Consider the following 12241-nt stretch of genomic DNA (forward strand, 5'->3'; position numbering starts at 1 on the left):
GCACGCTGGCTAAGCTCGATTTGCCTTAGGGCCCTGTTCTTTAAGGGGAAGTACAGGGCGGGCTGTGCCAGTATTCACCCTGGAAGGCCACCGGGGCAGCAACAGGACACGCAATGCAAGATAAAAGGATTTCTGGTTTGGGGCAAACGAGAGAAAGTGTTTACCCCGTTTAAAATAAGCCAGTACTCTTACAGTAAAATAAACGGCCTGCCATAAAAGACCAGAAAGCAGCCCTTGTATCTCCTGACTTAGATTTCTGCTCTTAAAAACATCCTTGGCTTCTACGAATCTGGCCAGCTCTGTGAAAATCAGGTAACTGATGCCTGGCCCGTTCTCAGGAGAAATGACCAGAAATGACCAGATCTGACAGCGATTTTAAAAGTTGAAATTGAGAACTGGGCAAACATGGGGAGCAAAGCAACAGGGCACATCTTTACATGGTGGGTCCCAAGAGCAGGAGACGGTGCTGCACAGAAGTGTCCCTGGGACTGGCGGGCTCCTGGTGGTGACAGTGGTGCTGCAGTCACTAGGCCGCTGGGCACTGCAGGGTTCTAAGGGGGTCTCTGACAAAATACCGCGGGGAGGGCCAGGGTGGGCCAATTCGGCAAATCAGCAAGAACGAAAACAAATTTCTAAGATTCCTAAGTGGCCTCTGCAAATAAAGGAAATGTGAATTCAACACACATACACAGCCCTAGGGGCTGCCAACCCGTTTGAGGGCAGAAAATCAAAAGGAAGCTCTGCGGGCAGAATACTTTCATCTGTAAGTGAGAATATTATATAAAACTCACAGGCTTGCTCCCTTCCCGAAGAGTAATTTCTTCTGCGGACTACTGAAATCATATTGTATAGTGGTCCCTAACTGAAAGAACCCTTTATTTCAGAAAGAACACTGAAAAATTCTCATAAAATGAAAATTACTCTTATCTAATTACTTGTCATGACAAAAATGTGAATCCCATTTTACAGCGCAAAAGGCGCGATGAAACCCATGTGAAACGAATGTTACGAAAGCAACTCACCTGGAAATCCTGATCATCGATTCCAAACCTCTCCCGCAGGTTACGGAAAACCATCGGGCAGTATTCCTTAAACTTGAAGTGGCTCGGCATGTTTTCTCTGAAACAGGTTGTGGAATAAAGTTCAGACGTACAAACAGTGAACCAGACTCGAATCTGCCACCATCATGCTCTCCTGCAGCCAAAGAAGCACTTGGGGTTCCCGACCCACAGAAGGCACAGGTGGGTTTCAAGGGGCCAATCAGAACCCACAGTCGGATCTGGGGGACAGAAGGGACAGACACGCAGGGGAAACGGTGAAGGAAAAGCAAAGAGCTTGGCGAGGCCGGGAGGGGCAGCACAGAGAGCCACAAACAGGGCTCCCACACTGGTCCTGGGTTGCCTGCTGATGAAATCTTACAAAACAAGACTGACTCTCACTCCTAGATCGACCTGTTTTATCTTTTATATACATACCACATTCTATATTCACATAGAAAAGATCCCTTCAAAAGGTCAACCTTTAAAGGGCATTATGAGAATAATTAACACATCAGCTTCACATTAGAACAATGGCCCCATTAAGGAATTTCACAACTGATCTTCACATGGGAGGGATTTCTCTGGGGCTCATCCCACTCATTCAGAATTGCTTCCCCCTTTGTGTTCACACGCACACACACACACACCCCGTGCCCCCACTGTGGTACTCCACACACTAAGTGATGGTAATTTGTATATGTGTCCATTTTCAACCACCCGCCTGACTGTGAACCCCAGAGGGCAGGACTGTTTCTTACACATCGGTGTATGTCTGGCTCTCAATGGACTGCCTGCCACAGAAGGTGGTCCATAATGATGTCTAAAATGACATTCAGAAGAGGGAGAAATAGTCTCAATGCCCAACAAGGCATCCAATTATGTTTTATAAAAATGCACCTTCATTCTTTATTGTTTTAGGAAGTAGTCATTTCTGTTCATAAAGGAATCATCAGGAGAGTTTTGTGTAAGAGAGCTGAGGTCCATAGCTGCCCAAAGGAAAAAAAAAAAAAAAAAAAGAATCCAAGCAATGTACAGCTTCAAACATTTAAATAGTAATGAGAACATCACTTTTAACATATAAGATATTCACAGAGAACAATATGCCGTATGCAAAAAGATATTACCCAAGAGGGCCTGCTGTTGCTTCTCTGAAAATGACAGATGGTTATGTTTATCACAGGATAAACTTTATCAGCAAAACTTCACTCTCACCCATTGAAAAATAATGTGATTATAGAAATTCACAGAAAGTCAAATTCGAATTCACACTCCTGGCAGCCACGTAAGTTGTACAAAAGGCTGTGCTTGTACTTACTTGTTAAAAAGGTGATTGTCCACCTTTATCTTTGAATAGGCCTTGAAGTCATCTGGCATCAACATAACAGGGATTTGAACATGGCTCAGTTCATTGATCTAGAAAAATATAAAATAAATGGCATAGGTTGTAAGTATCTAGGTGGGAAGTACTTGACTTAAACATGTAATTTACCAAGAAAACCTCCTGGATGCTTGTACTTCCTGGCCCACATTCCTCCCTGTTCCTGCCCCAAATCGTCTCTTCTGACACCTTCCCCACTCTTTTCATCAGCCGTCACCACTGCCCCCAAGCCCACGTCGGCTGCAACTCCCCGGCTCAGCCCTGTCTGCCGCTGGCCCCCTGGATGGCAGGGGCAAGGGAGGGGTTCTGGAGGGTGAACCCTCAGGGCCAGCCGTCCCTGCTTCTCCCCGTCCACCCTCCCACTGCCCCTCCAGAGCCTTGACCCAGAGCTCCTTTGATCCCATGTCCAGGTCAATTTCCCTCTGTAAAGAAAATATTCTCTCAAACAAAAAATCCAAAAACACAAAAACAAACAAACAAAAATTCTCTGAGAAAGAGGGCTTTTTAATTTCTGATATAAATATCTGTTGAATTAATCAATAAGACTATTTCTTCACACTTCAGGGTACTCAAAAGGAACACTGCCATTCATGTGGTCTTTACCTTTCTCGTGGGAACTAATTTAAAAATAAGTATTGGGATAGGGCATGAATTTACCAGAAGAGGAACCTTAATGAAGGAAAGGAAGGAAGCATGTGGCCCTGCAATTGGATGAGAAGGAGATGGGTTGGCCAGGGGTCAAGACAAAGACACATCTTTATGTGGTTACAGAGAACAAAAGGTTAAATCCATTTCGGTTTACATTCCAGTGAATGGCAGGGACAGGGACGGCTTTTGACACCTGACTTTGAAAAAGCTGAACCTTCTCTTGGTTAATTATTTTTGCATTTAGCTCCCAAGTGATAACTCCCTGGTTGCTAGTAATAAAAACCACTTTAAAGGTTTATACTTCCAGTAAATGTGAGATACTTGGAAGGGTTCTCAGTTACAAAAACAAACAAAATGAGTTTCTTGATGGAGCAGAGTTGTTAACCCACTGCTGGGTTCACAGAAAGCAGAAGGAAATTTTCAAGACCTTCCTTCCCCTAAAGTGAGTTTAATCATCCAAAGGGCATGTGGTGACCATCAGGTAAGTGTGAAAGGAGGGGTTTCTCTGAAGATAGATGCCAATTTCACACTTTGGGTCAAAGCGTAACTGCGGAGCTCAGCCCAAGACTTCAACATTAAACTAGGACCCCTGAAGGAAGTGAAAGTGGTCCCAAAACCCAGTGGAAGTAAATGTAAAGGGTGCCTGGAAGAAAACACCCTTAACACAGACCTCCAGGATTCCCACAGATTAAGTTCAACCAAATAGGAGTTCACAAAGACAACAAGAGTGGAGTCAACAGCAACAAAGACTGATGTTATTTTCAAGGCTTCAGCTGGTAGGACAATCAGATACAGAATAGAAGATAAAAACTATGAATAAAACGTATGAAGAGAGTAAGAGATGGACTAGCAAAAATGAGTAAACTATGAGACTTTCAAAATGACCAGTCAGACTTGAAAAAGAATCAAATAAAAATTTTACAAAATGGAAACTATAACTGTTGACTTGAAAACAAACCAAAAAGCCTCTGACCTAGTATTTACGCAGCAGATTGGATAACTGGTATACCAGAGGGTAGATCTGAGAAAACTACCTAGAATACCACAGACAGAAAGAATGGAAACGTAATATATGAGAGAATGGTTAAGACGGGGAGTGGAGTGGGTTTAAATGGAATCTTAGAGGAAGAGAGCAATACAGAATATGGGGAAGAGATAATATTTGAAGATGTAATGGTTGAGAATTTTTCATGACTGTGAGAGTTATAAATCTGTAGATGCATAATACCTAATGTACACAGAAGAAATCCACACCTAGAGACACTGCAGCTAAACTAAAGGATACCAAAAACCAAGAGAAGAAAAGTGGTCAGAGAGAAAAGACAGAACACAACAAAGAAATGACTATCAGACTGACAGCTCACTTCCCAACAGCAAAACTGGAAGCCCACAGACAGTAGAAGGATATCCTCAGAGTGGAAGATTACTGTCAACGTAAGATTGTATACTGTGGTATAATAAGAAATATATTTTGATCATTGTCTGGGTTTCTGGCACAAATCTCCTAAAACCCTTGCAACTTCCTACGTGACAGGAGTATCTTCTGTCGTTCACCAGAAGCCCTTTCGGGGCATACCTGAATTCATGCTAATGAGGTGACTTAGGTTCAGACCCCTAGATGGCCTCAGGATGGGGCTGGTCACCAGAAAGACCAAGTGACTGGATGGTTGGAACTTTCAGCCCTACCCACTGACCTCAGGGAAGGGGAAGGGGAGATGCTGGAGATGAAGTTCTATGTAAACTTTTGAACAATAAGAGTTGGAGAGCTTCTGGGTTGGTGAACACATCCATACGCCAGGAGGGTGGTGCACTCCAGTTCCATGGGGACAGAAGCTCCTGCACTCGGGACCTACGTACCTCTGCATCGGTATCCTTTATGTTTATGTTGTTTAAAAATCTGTATCTTTCTTAATTTTGTGTCTGTTTAAACTGTCAATAAAAGCACATTCAAATGTTCCTCTATAATGATGGATCGCCCGTTTTCCCTGAGGTCCTAACAATTTTTGCTCTGTACTTTCAGGCTAATTAGGTGCTTATAAAATATGAATCCTATCTTCCTGGCTAATTGAACCTTTTATCATTGTGCACAGACCTTCTTTATCCTTAGTAATGCTTTTGTCTTAAAGTTATTAGTTTATTTGATACTAATAATAATAAACTGGTAAACATATATAAATAATAAACTGGTAAACATACATAAATGTTTAAACATATAAAATGTTTAAACAAATGTTTAAACATATAATAATAACAAACTGGTAAACATATATAAATGTTTTTCAGAGTTCTGTGAGCCGCTTAGCAAAATAATGGAACTGGAGGAGGGGACTGTGGGAACCTCTGATTTGCAGCCAGTTGCTCAGAAGCACACGTAACAACCTGGACTTGTGAGTGGTAACTGAAGTCGCGGAAGGGGCAGTCTTGTGGGACTGGGCTAATAACCTGTGGGGTCTGATTCGATCTCCAGGAAGACAGTGTCAGAACTGACTTACTGCTTCAGGATATTGGAAAAAAACACATGTGGGACAAACCCATTAAAACTATCTTTCAGTATATTGGAAGATTGGGATTGACATATACACACTACTATATATAAAATAGATAACTAGGGGCTTCCCTGGTGGCACAGTGGTTGAGAGTCCGCCTGCCGATGCAGGGGACATGGGTTCGTGCCCCGGTCTGGGAAGATCCCACCTGCCGCGGAGTGGCTGGGCCCGTGAGCCATGGCTGCTGAGCCTGCGCGTCCGGAGCCTGTGCTCCGCAACGGGAGAGGCCACAACAGTGAGAAGCCCGCATACCGCAAAAACAAACAAACAAACAAACAAAAATTAGATAACTAACAAGGACCTACTGTATTGCACAGGGAACTCTACTCAGTACTCTGTAATGGCCTATATGGGGAAAGAATCTTAAAAAGAGTAGGTGTATGTATATGTATAACAGATTCACTTTGCTGTACACCTGAAACTAACATAACATTGTAAATCAACTATATTCCAATAAAAATTTTAAAAAAAACTATGTTTCAAAAAAATGAGAGCAAAATAAAGGCTGTTAACTGAGAACTTATCTACAACACACCTCCCTAGAGGAACTTACAAGCTTTAGAAGCACATTATTTAGACTCTATTAAAGATATACTTCAGAAAGAAGGTAAACATTGTGGGTGGAAGGTCTGAGATAACAAAAAGAATTAGTAAGTAAATAAACTGGTAAAAATGAGGACATATATAAGTAAACATCATCTATATAAAGTAATAACGCCAAATTTATGAGATTAAAAAGGACAGAAATACACACTGAATAGCAACAGGGTATAAGTTGGAAAGTAGATGACCACAGTTATAATGCTCATAGTATTGTTCAGGAGGAGAGGTAAGATATTAACTGCAGACTTTAAGTATTATGCTACAATTTCAAGGGCAAACATTAAAAGAATAAGAAACACAGTAGATAACTTCCAAACTAGTAGAAGGGGAAAAACAGAATAAGAAAACAAAACTCAATTAAAAAAAAAAGAAAAGTGGGGCTTCCCTAGTGGCACAGTGGTTAAGAATCCACCTGCCAGTGCAGGGGACACAGGTTCAAGCCCTGGTCCGGGAAGATCCCACATGCCGTGGAGCAACTCAGCCCGTTCGCCACAATTACTGAGCTTGCACTCTAGAACCCGCGAGCCACAACTACTGAGCCCATGTGCCACAACTACTAAAGCCTGCGCACCTAGAGCCCATGCTCCACAACAAGAGAAGCCGCTGCAGTGAGAGGCCCACACACCGCAACAGAGAGTAGCCCCCGCTCGCTGCAACTAGAGAAAGCCTGTGCACAGCAACGAAGACCCAACACAGCCAAAAATAAATAATAAATAAATAAATTTTAAAAATAAAAAAAGAAATGCAAGCAAGAGAAAAAAATTTGCACAAGTGGGACAAATAGCAAGTTAGTGATATAAATAAATCTGGATATATACCTAATCACAATAGGCATAAATAGGCTAGCAGTTAAACATAAAGACTGTCATAATGAATTAAAAACTATAAGGTATGTGCATGAGACACACCTAAAACATAAGAACTCAAATACATCAAAAGCTAAGGGACAGAAAAAATATATTAAATAGTACTAAAAATTACTGAAAAGCTAGCCTACTTTTATTAGTATCAAATAAACTAATAACTTTAAGACAAAAGCATTACTAAGGATAAAGAAGGTCTGTGCACAATGATAAAAGGTTCAATTAGCCAGGAAGATAGGATTCATATTTTATAAGCACCTAATTAGCCTGAAAAGTATAGAGCAAAAATTGTTAGGACCTCAGGGAAAACGGGCGATCCATCATTATAGAGGAACATTTCAATGTGCTTTTATTGACAGTTTAAACAGACACAAAATTAAGAAAAATAGAGATTTTTAAACAACATATTGAAGTCAGTATGTTGCATACCTATTATATTATGGCCAAGTATTCTTCCAGATGATTGGGATACACTGTGGAACAAAACAGATTAAGATGCCTGCCCTCTGGAGCTTCTGTTTTAGTGGGAAGAGCCAGAAGATAAAACAATAAACTTAGTAAATTACTGTGTTAGAAGTAAATTATCTACTATGTTAAAAGGCTATGGAAAAAGGAAAAAGAGCAGGACAAAAGAGCTAGGGAGCACGCATCAGGGCACAGGTGAGAGTCACTGAAGTATTTAAAACAGGGTGGACTCAAGTAGGCCAGAGTTTGGAGGAGATGAGATTTAACATTGCAGTGCAAAGGCCCTGGGGTAGGGACATGCCTGGTATGCTTGGGACAAGGAGACCAGTGTGGCCGGAGCAGATTATGTGAGGGCAGAAACAGTAAGAGCTGAGATCAGCGGTAAAGGCAAGGGGTTCCTATAGGGCCTTCCGGGTCACTAGAAAGACTCGCTTTTACTCTGAGAGATAAGGGAGCTCTTGCAGCTTCTGGGTGATAAAGAGATGATATCAGTGAACTTAGGGCTTAGAAAGATGATGGGGTGGTGGGCACAGGCATAGAAATAGGGAGACCAGTTACACGCAAGTGTAGTAATAGCCTGTTTGTTTTGGTTTTTGGGTTTCTTTTGGCCGCGCCTCGTGGCCTGTGGGATCTTAGTTCCCCGACCAGGGATTGAACCCACACCCCCTGCAGTGGAAGCACGGAGTCTTAACCGCTGGGCCGCCGGGGAAGTCCCGTAATACCCTGTTTTGACCAGGACGACAGCAGTGTAGTTAGAGACGGGGAGTCAGATTGTGGATATTTTTGGAAAGTAGAGACATGATTTCCTGGAGCTCTGAGTGGGGGTGTCAGAACGACAGAAGCTCAGGCCCACTCACAGGCTTTGGTCTGAACAATTAGAAGATGGAGCTGCCATCGACCGAGATGGGGGAGACTTCTCACCGTGTTTCTCTTTACGCTTTTTGATTTTTGAATCATGTTAAAGAATTGACTGGTCTAAAAATTTAATACTTCTTTAAAAACCCTATGACAAAAAAACATATATGCAAACCATCAGCTACAGTTATAAAATATATATTCATACAATATTTACTACTTATAATAATTAGTATAGAATTATATTATGTTGAGCACTGCACAGATTTTCAGATTGGATACCACCACCCTCATTTCTGGATCCACGTTGACTTTCGTGTGGTATTTGCTTTTTTTTCATATAACCGTTGAGATTCCAGCTTCCTAAAGATTATCACTGTGCTACAGGAAGTAGTACAAAGTTGAAATTGTGAACTCCCTCAAACCAGCAGTTTGCATGGTGTCTCACAGATGTAGAGAGAGCCCTGTTTCCCTTGAAATTTTAAAATCTCCCTCGGTACTCCTTGTGAATTTGCTGCAGTGCCCCAGGGCACTGTTTGGGGACCACAGCTATAAACAGCAGCAGATGTTTAAAAGAGCAAATGACATAATCTAGTTATAGAATAAGATAATCAGAATAATCCCCTAAATGCACTGTACTGGATTATAACATATAACCACTTTATATTCACCTCAAACGACCTTCATTACAATCACCAGTTAATCCTCAGCCCGTATAAACTGATGATCTCTATAACCTTCCCAAGCAAATAGCTTTCTTGGGATAACGCTATATCAACTGCATTTGTGCAAAGCCAAATTACAATTCTGTTCCTATCAAATTATGGCAATAACTTAATCAGACATCACTTTTAGCCCATTCTATACTATATTATTAAAATCTCCTCTGTGTTATGGCCCATAAAAATGTATGAAACTTCCACTAGACTGATTTAAAATCATATAATCTCTCCCATTCAGTTTACTCATGTATCTTATAATATTAACTAATTCTCAGAGTATATTTGTAAAAAATTAAAATCTATATCTCTTTATGCTAGCACTGGAATATCAAAGTTTGGAAAAAAAAAAAGAGAGAGAGAGAGAATAAGACCTGGAAACCAAGACTTGTGACAAGCACAGTTAGAATGAAGCTGGACGGCAATTAAATCCATTTCTCAATATCGTATGGAAATAGAAGAGAATAAATAAAAACAAAGGAAATTTACAGGGTGACAAGGAAAAGTGAAGGAGCAGACAACTTCATGTTGCTTTCACCAAATTATACAGAAGAAAGTTGGAGAGAACATAATAAGTGATTCCTGTTGCATCTCTGCTTCCAGTGATTTCTGAGAAAGCAAAACCCCACCTGGCAGCAGGAACATGGAAATCCATCCATTCCACTCTTGTGCTGCTGAGATCTGTGTTGGTAACAGTATCTTCCTTAGAAAGCCAGCAGGGAAAGAGGAACTTTGGAGATCCTGCTCTGAAAAATGTTTTGTTCTAAAAACATGAAAACCTTCCAGCCCAAATGGAATGTGTGATCTGTGAATTTCCCTCATCGATATGTGTTCCATACCCATCCTTGTTATGTGAGCATCCGCTCTGCTGGGCGCCGTGCAGAGACCAGTGTTCACCCAGTCCACAGTCCAGAGGGGCCCACATGTTAGTTGAAGAAGTGCACAAATGTAAAGTTCCAACAATGACAAGTGTCAGGAGGAAGGAGGTCATCGGGCTATGAGCAAGCGGGAGGGAGGCGTGGCCCAGGGCGGGGATGGAGGTGAAGGAGGGGCCAGCCTGGAGCACGAGGGGGAGGGGACAGGGGTTCCAGGAAGCAGGGTCGCAGATGCAAAGGCCCTGTGGCGGGGTTGTGTGTGTGGGGTTCAGTTAACTGGAGAGACGGCAGCTTAATGTGTTAGGAGTGCAGGAATCCAGGCGCACGAGACGGGATGGCGCTGAACCGCCTAAAAGGGCTGTAAGAGGCCACAGGAGCGCTCCAAGAGAGGACGCATGGGGCGGAGGGGAAGGGAGAAGGTTCTGGCGATACAGCACGGGTCTAAACACGGGCTTGTGGGGCAGGATAGTGTAGTGCATCTGTCGAGAGAGCGCACTTCAAGGGAAGAGTCCAGTTTTGAACTTGTGAAATTTGATGTGCTCTTGAGACACCTTATGTGTGTCAGGCAGGCAGGGGGACTTGTGGCTCTGACATTCCCAGGGGAGGCGAGGAGTGGGGTGGGAGGGAGGAAAACAGGCACGTTGTGTGTAAGACACAGGTTATCCACGGGGGCGGCGAAGGCGAACAGGAAGAACTGCCTGCAAGGGAGGGAGTGAAAGCAGGGTCAGCTCGTGGGCAGCAAGGAGCGAGCGAGTCGAGAACAGAAGGGGACGAACAGTGGCGCACGCTTCTGAGAAGCGGAGTGGGACGGTGACTGTAACATGGCAGTTGGAAGCGTCTGGGGCCCTTGGGCTGGGGGCTCTGATGGAGGACAGCCAAGGAAACCAGGCTGGGGAACGCTGAGGAGAGCAGGGGGAGGTGGGAGAAGGCAGACCCGGATCTGGCTAGGTTTTCAGAAGTCTGGAAGGAGAGAGATGCGGAGGGGTGAGGGATGGAGGAAGGGGCTGAGTCTAAAGACGGGATATTCCTTCTTGGGGAGGTGTGGGCTCCGGGCTCCCAGCCTGCCTGAAGGGAATGGCTTTGGGGAGGCAGTCAGTCCCTCCGTCAGGAAGAGGGAAAGGGGACAGGGGCTGTGCAGCGTGGCAGAACCTGCCCCAGGGGAGACGGGGTTCCCTCCACGGGCTCCTCTTTTCTCTGGGAAGGAGAGCCATGACGACCTGCTGAGGGTGAGAGGCAGGCCGAGCGGTGCGGGGGCTTAGAGAGAACACAGAGAAGCTGAAAAAGTGATTGCAGGATGTGGGAGAACAAGTCTGAAGAGAGAGATGCGGCTGGGCTTTGGGGCAGAGCTGGGAGTCCGTTCGCGGTGATGGTTAGTGTGCAGGGCACCAGGCGAACCCGTGCAGTGGCATTCCCCAGAGCCGGGCCGCAGGAAGAAGCTGCTGATAGAGGATGACTGGGCTTCTTTGGGTCTGAGGTTTTTGCTAGTTGGGTGTGCCAGAAAGATGACACAAAGTGTCACGGAGAGAGCAATGGAGTTAATTCTAGGATGATCACTCAGAAATGGAAAGTCAGTACAAAACACTCATCCCCGACCACAAAGAGTTTCCCACTGTAGTTGATGGGGCAGCACATACACAGTGTGAAGGACAAAGCAGCAGAGCAGGAAAGCTAGAGTCCAGACAGTAAGTGTCCCAGGAACTCAGGGCAGGGACCCGTGACAGGTGTGCGGAAGGGCTTCTGGGAGGGAGTGAAGCCCGATGTGGCTCTTGAAAGATGGAGAGACGTGACTAGTGTTTCATTTAAATACATTTCGACAGGTTCCATCTTCACAAACCAAGAGTTCCCCAGGAAGAAGGGAATGTTTGGCCCTCGTTATTTGAGAAGAAAAGAGATGAGAAGTCAAAGCCGATTATGATGAAATTAAAAGAGACCCTTAGCAAAGGAGAGATTTTCATGAGTTCCTGCCTAACCTTTTACAAGCACCGCCAAGTTAATAGCTCTGTATCTTAATAGCTCTGTATCTTTCTGGTGTTTGCACTATGTAATGCTTTTAATACCTGTTGATTCTGTTGTGCTTTTTTGTGTATTAAATATTTTTCATTTTTCCAAATAAATAAATAAAATAACGGAGACCCATAGCGATCCCCCAGTCTAATGCTAATGTCTCACTGTGCAGATTACAGCACCCCCTGGTACGGCCGAGCCTTTATAATCGAGGAGGAGCTTGCCACTGAGTTGTACTAGACAGC

The 12241-nt window shown here is 43.7% G+C and overlaps 1 protein-coding gene across 2 annotated transcripts in view; it reads right to left on the bottom strand.

The window, feature by feature from the left end:
- PIP4K2A (phosphatidylinositol-5-phosphate 4-kinase type 2 alpha) overlaps positions 1-12241 on the bottom strand; it is a 178313-nt gene that overhangs the window by 70700 nt on the left and 95372 nt on the right. For both annotated transcript variants that reach the window (XR_009542738.1, XM_060161426.1), the window contains exons 2-3: positions 2356-2453; positions 1023-1119 (exon numbers count right to left, since the gene is read on the bottom strand). Coding sequence is in view for 1 of the 2 variants with exons in the window: in XM_060161426.1 (XP_060017409.1) it covers positions 1023-1119; positions 2356-2453 (195 nt within the window). In the remaining variant the exon portion in view is untranslated. The remainder of the gene's footprint in view (positions 1-1022; positions 1120-2355; positions 2454-12241) is intronic.

Source organism: Lagenorhynchus albirostris, chromosome 1, assembly GCF_949774975.1.
Source record: "Lagenorhynchus albirostris chromosome 1, mLagAlb1.1, whole genome shotgun sequence".
Taxonomy (NCBI): Eukaryota; Metazoa; Chordata; class Mammalia; order Artiodactyla; family Delphinidae; genus Lagenorhynchus; species Lagenorhynchus albirostris.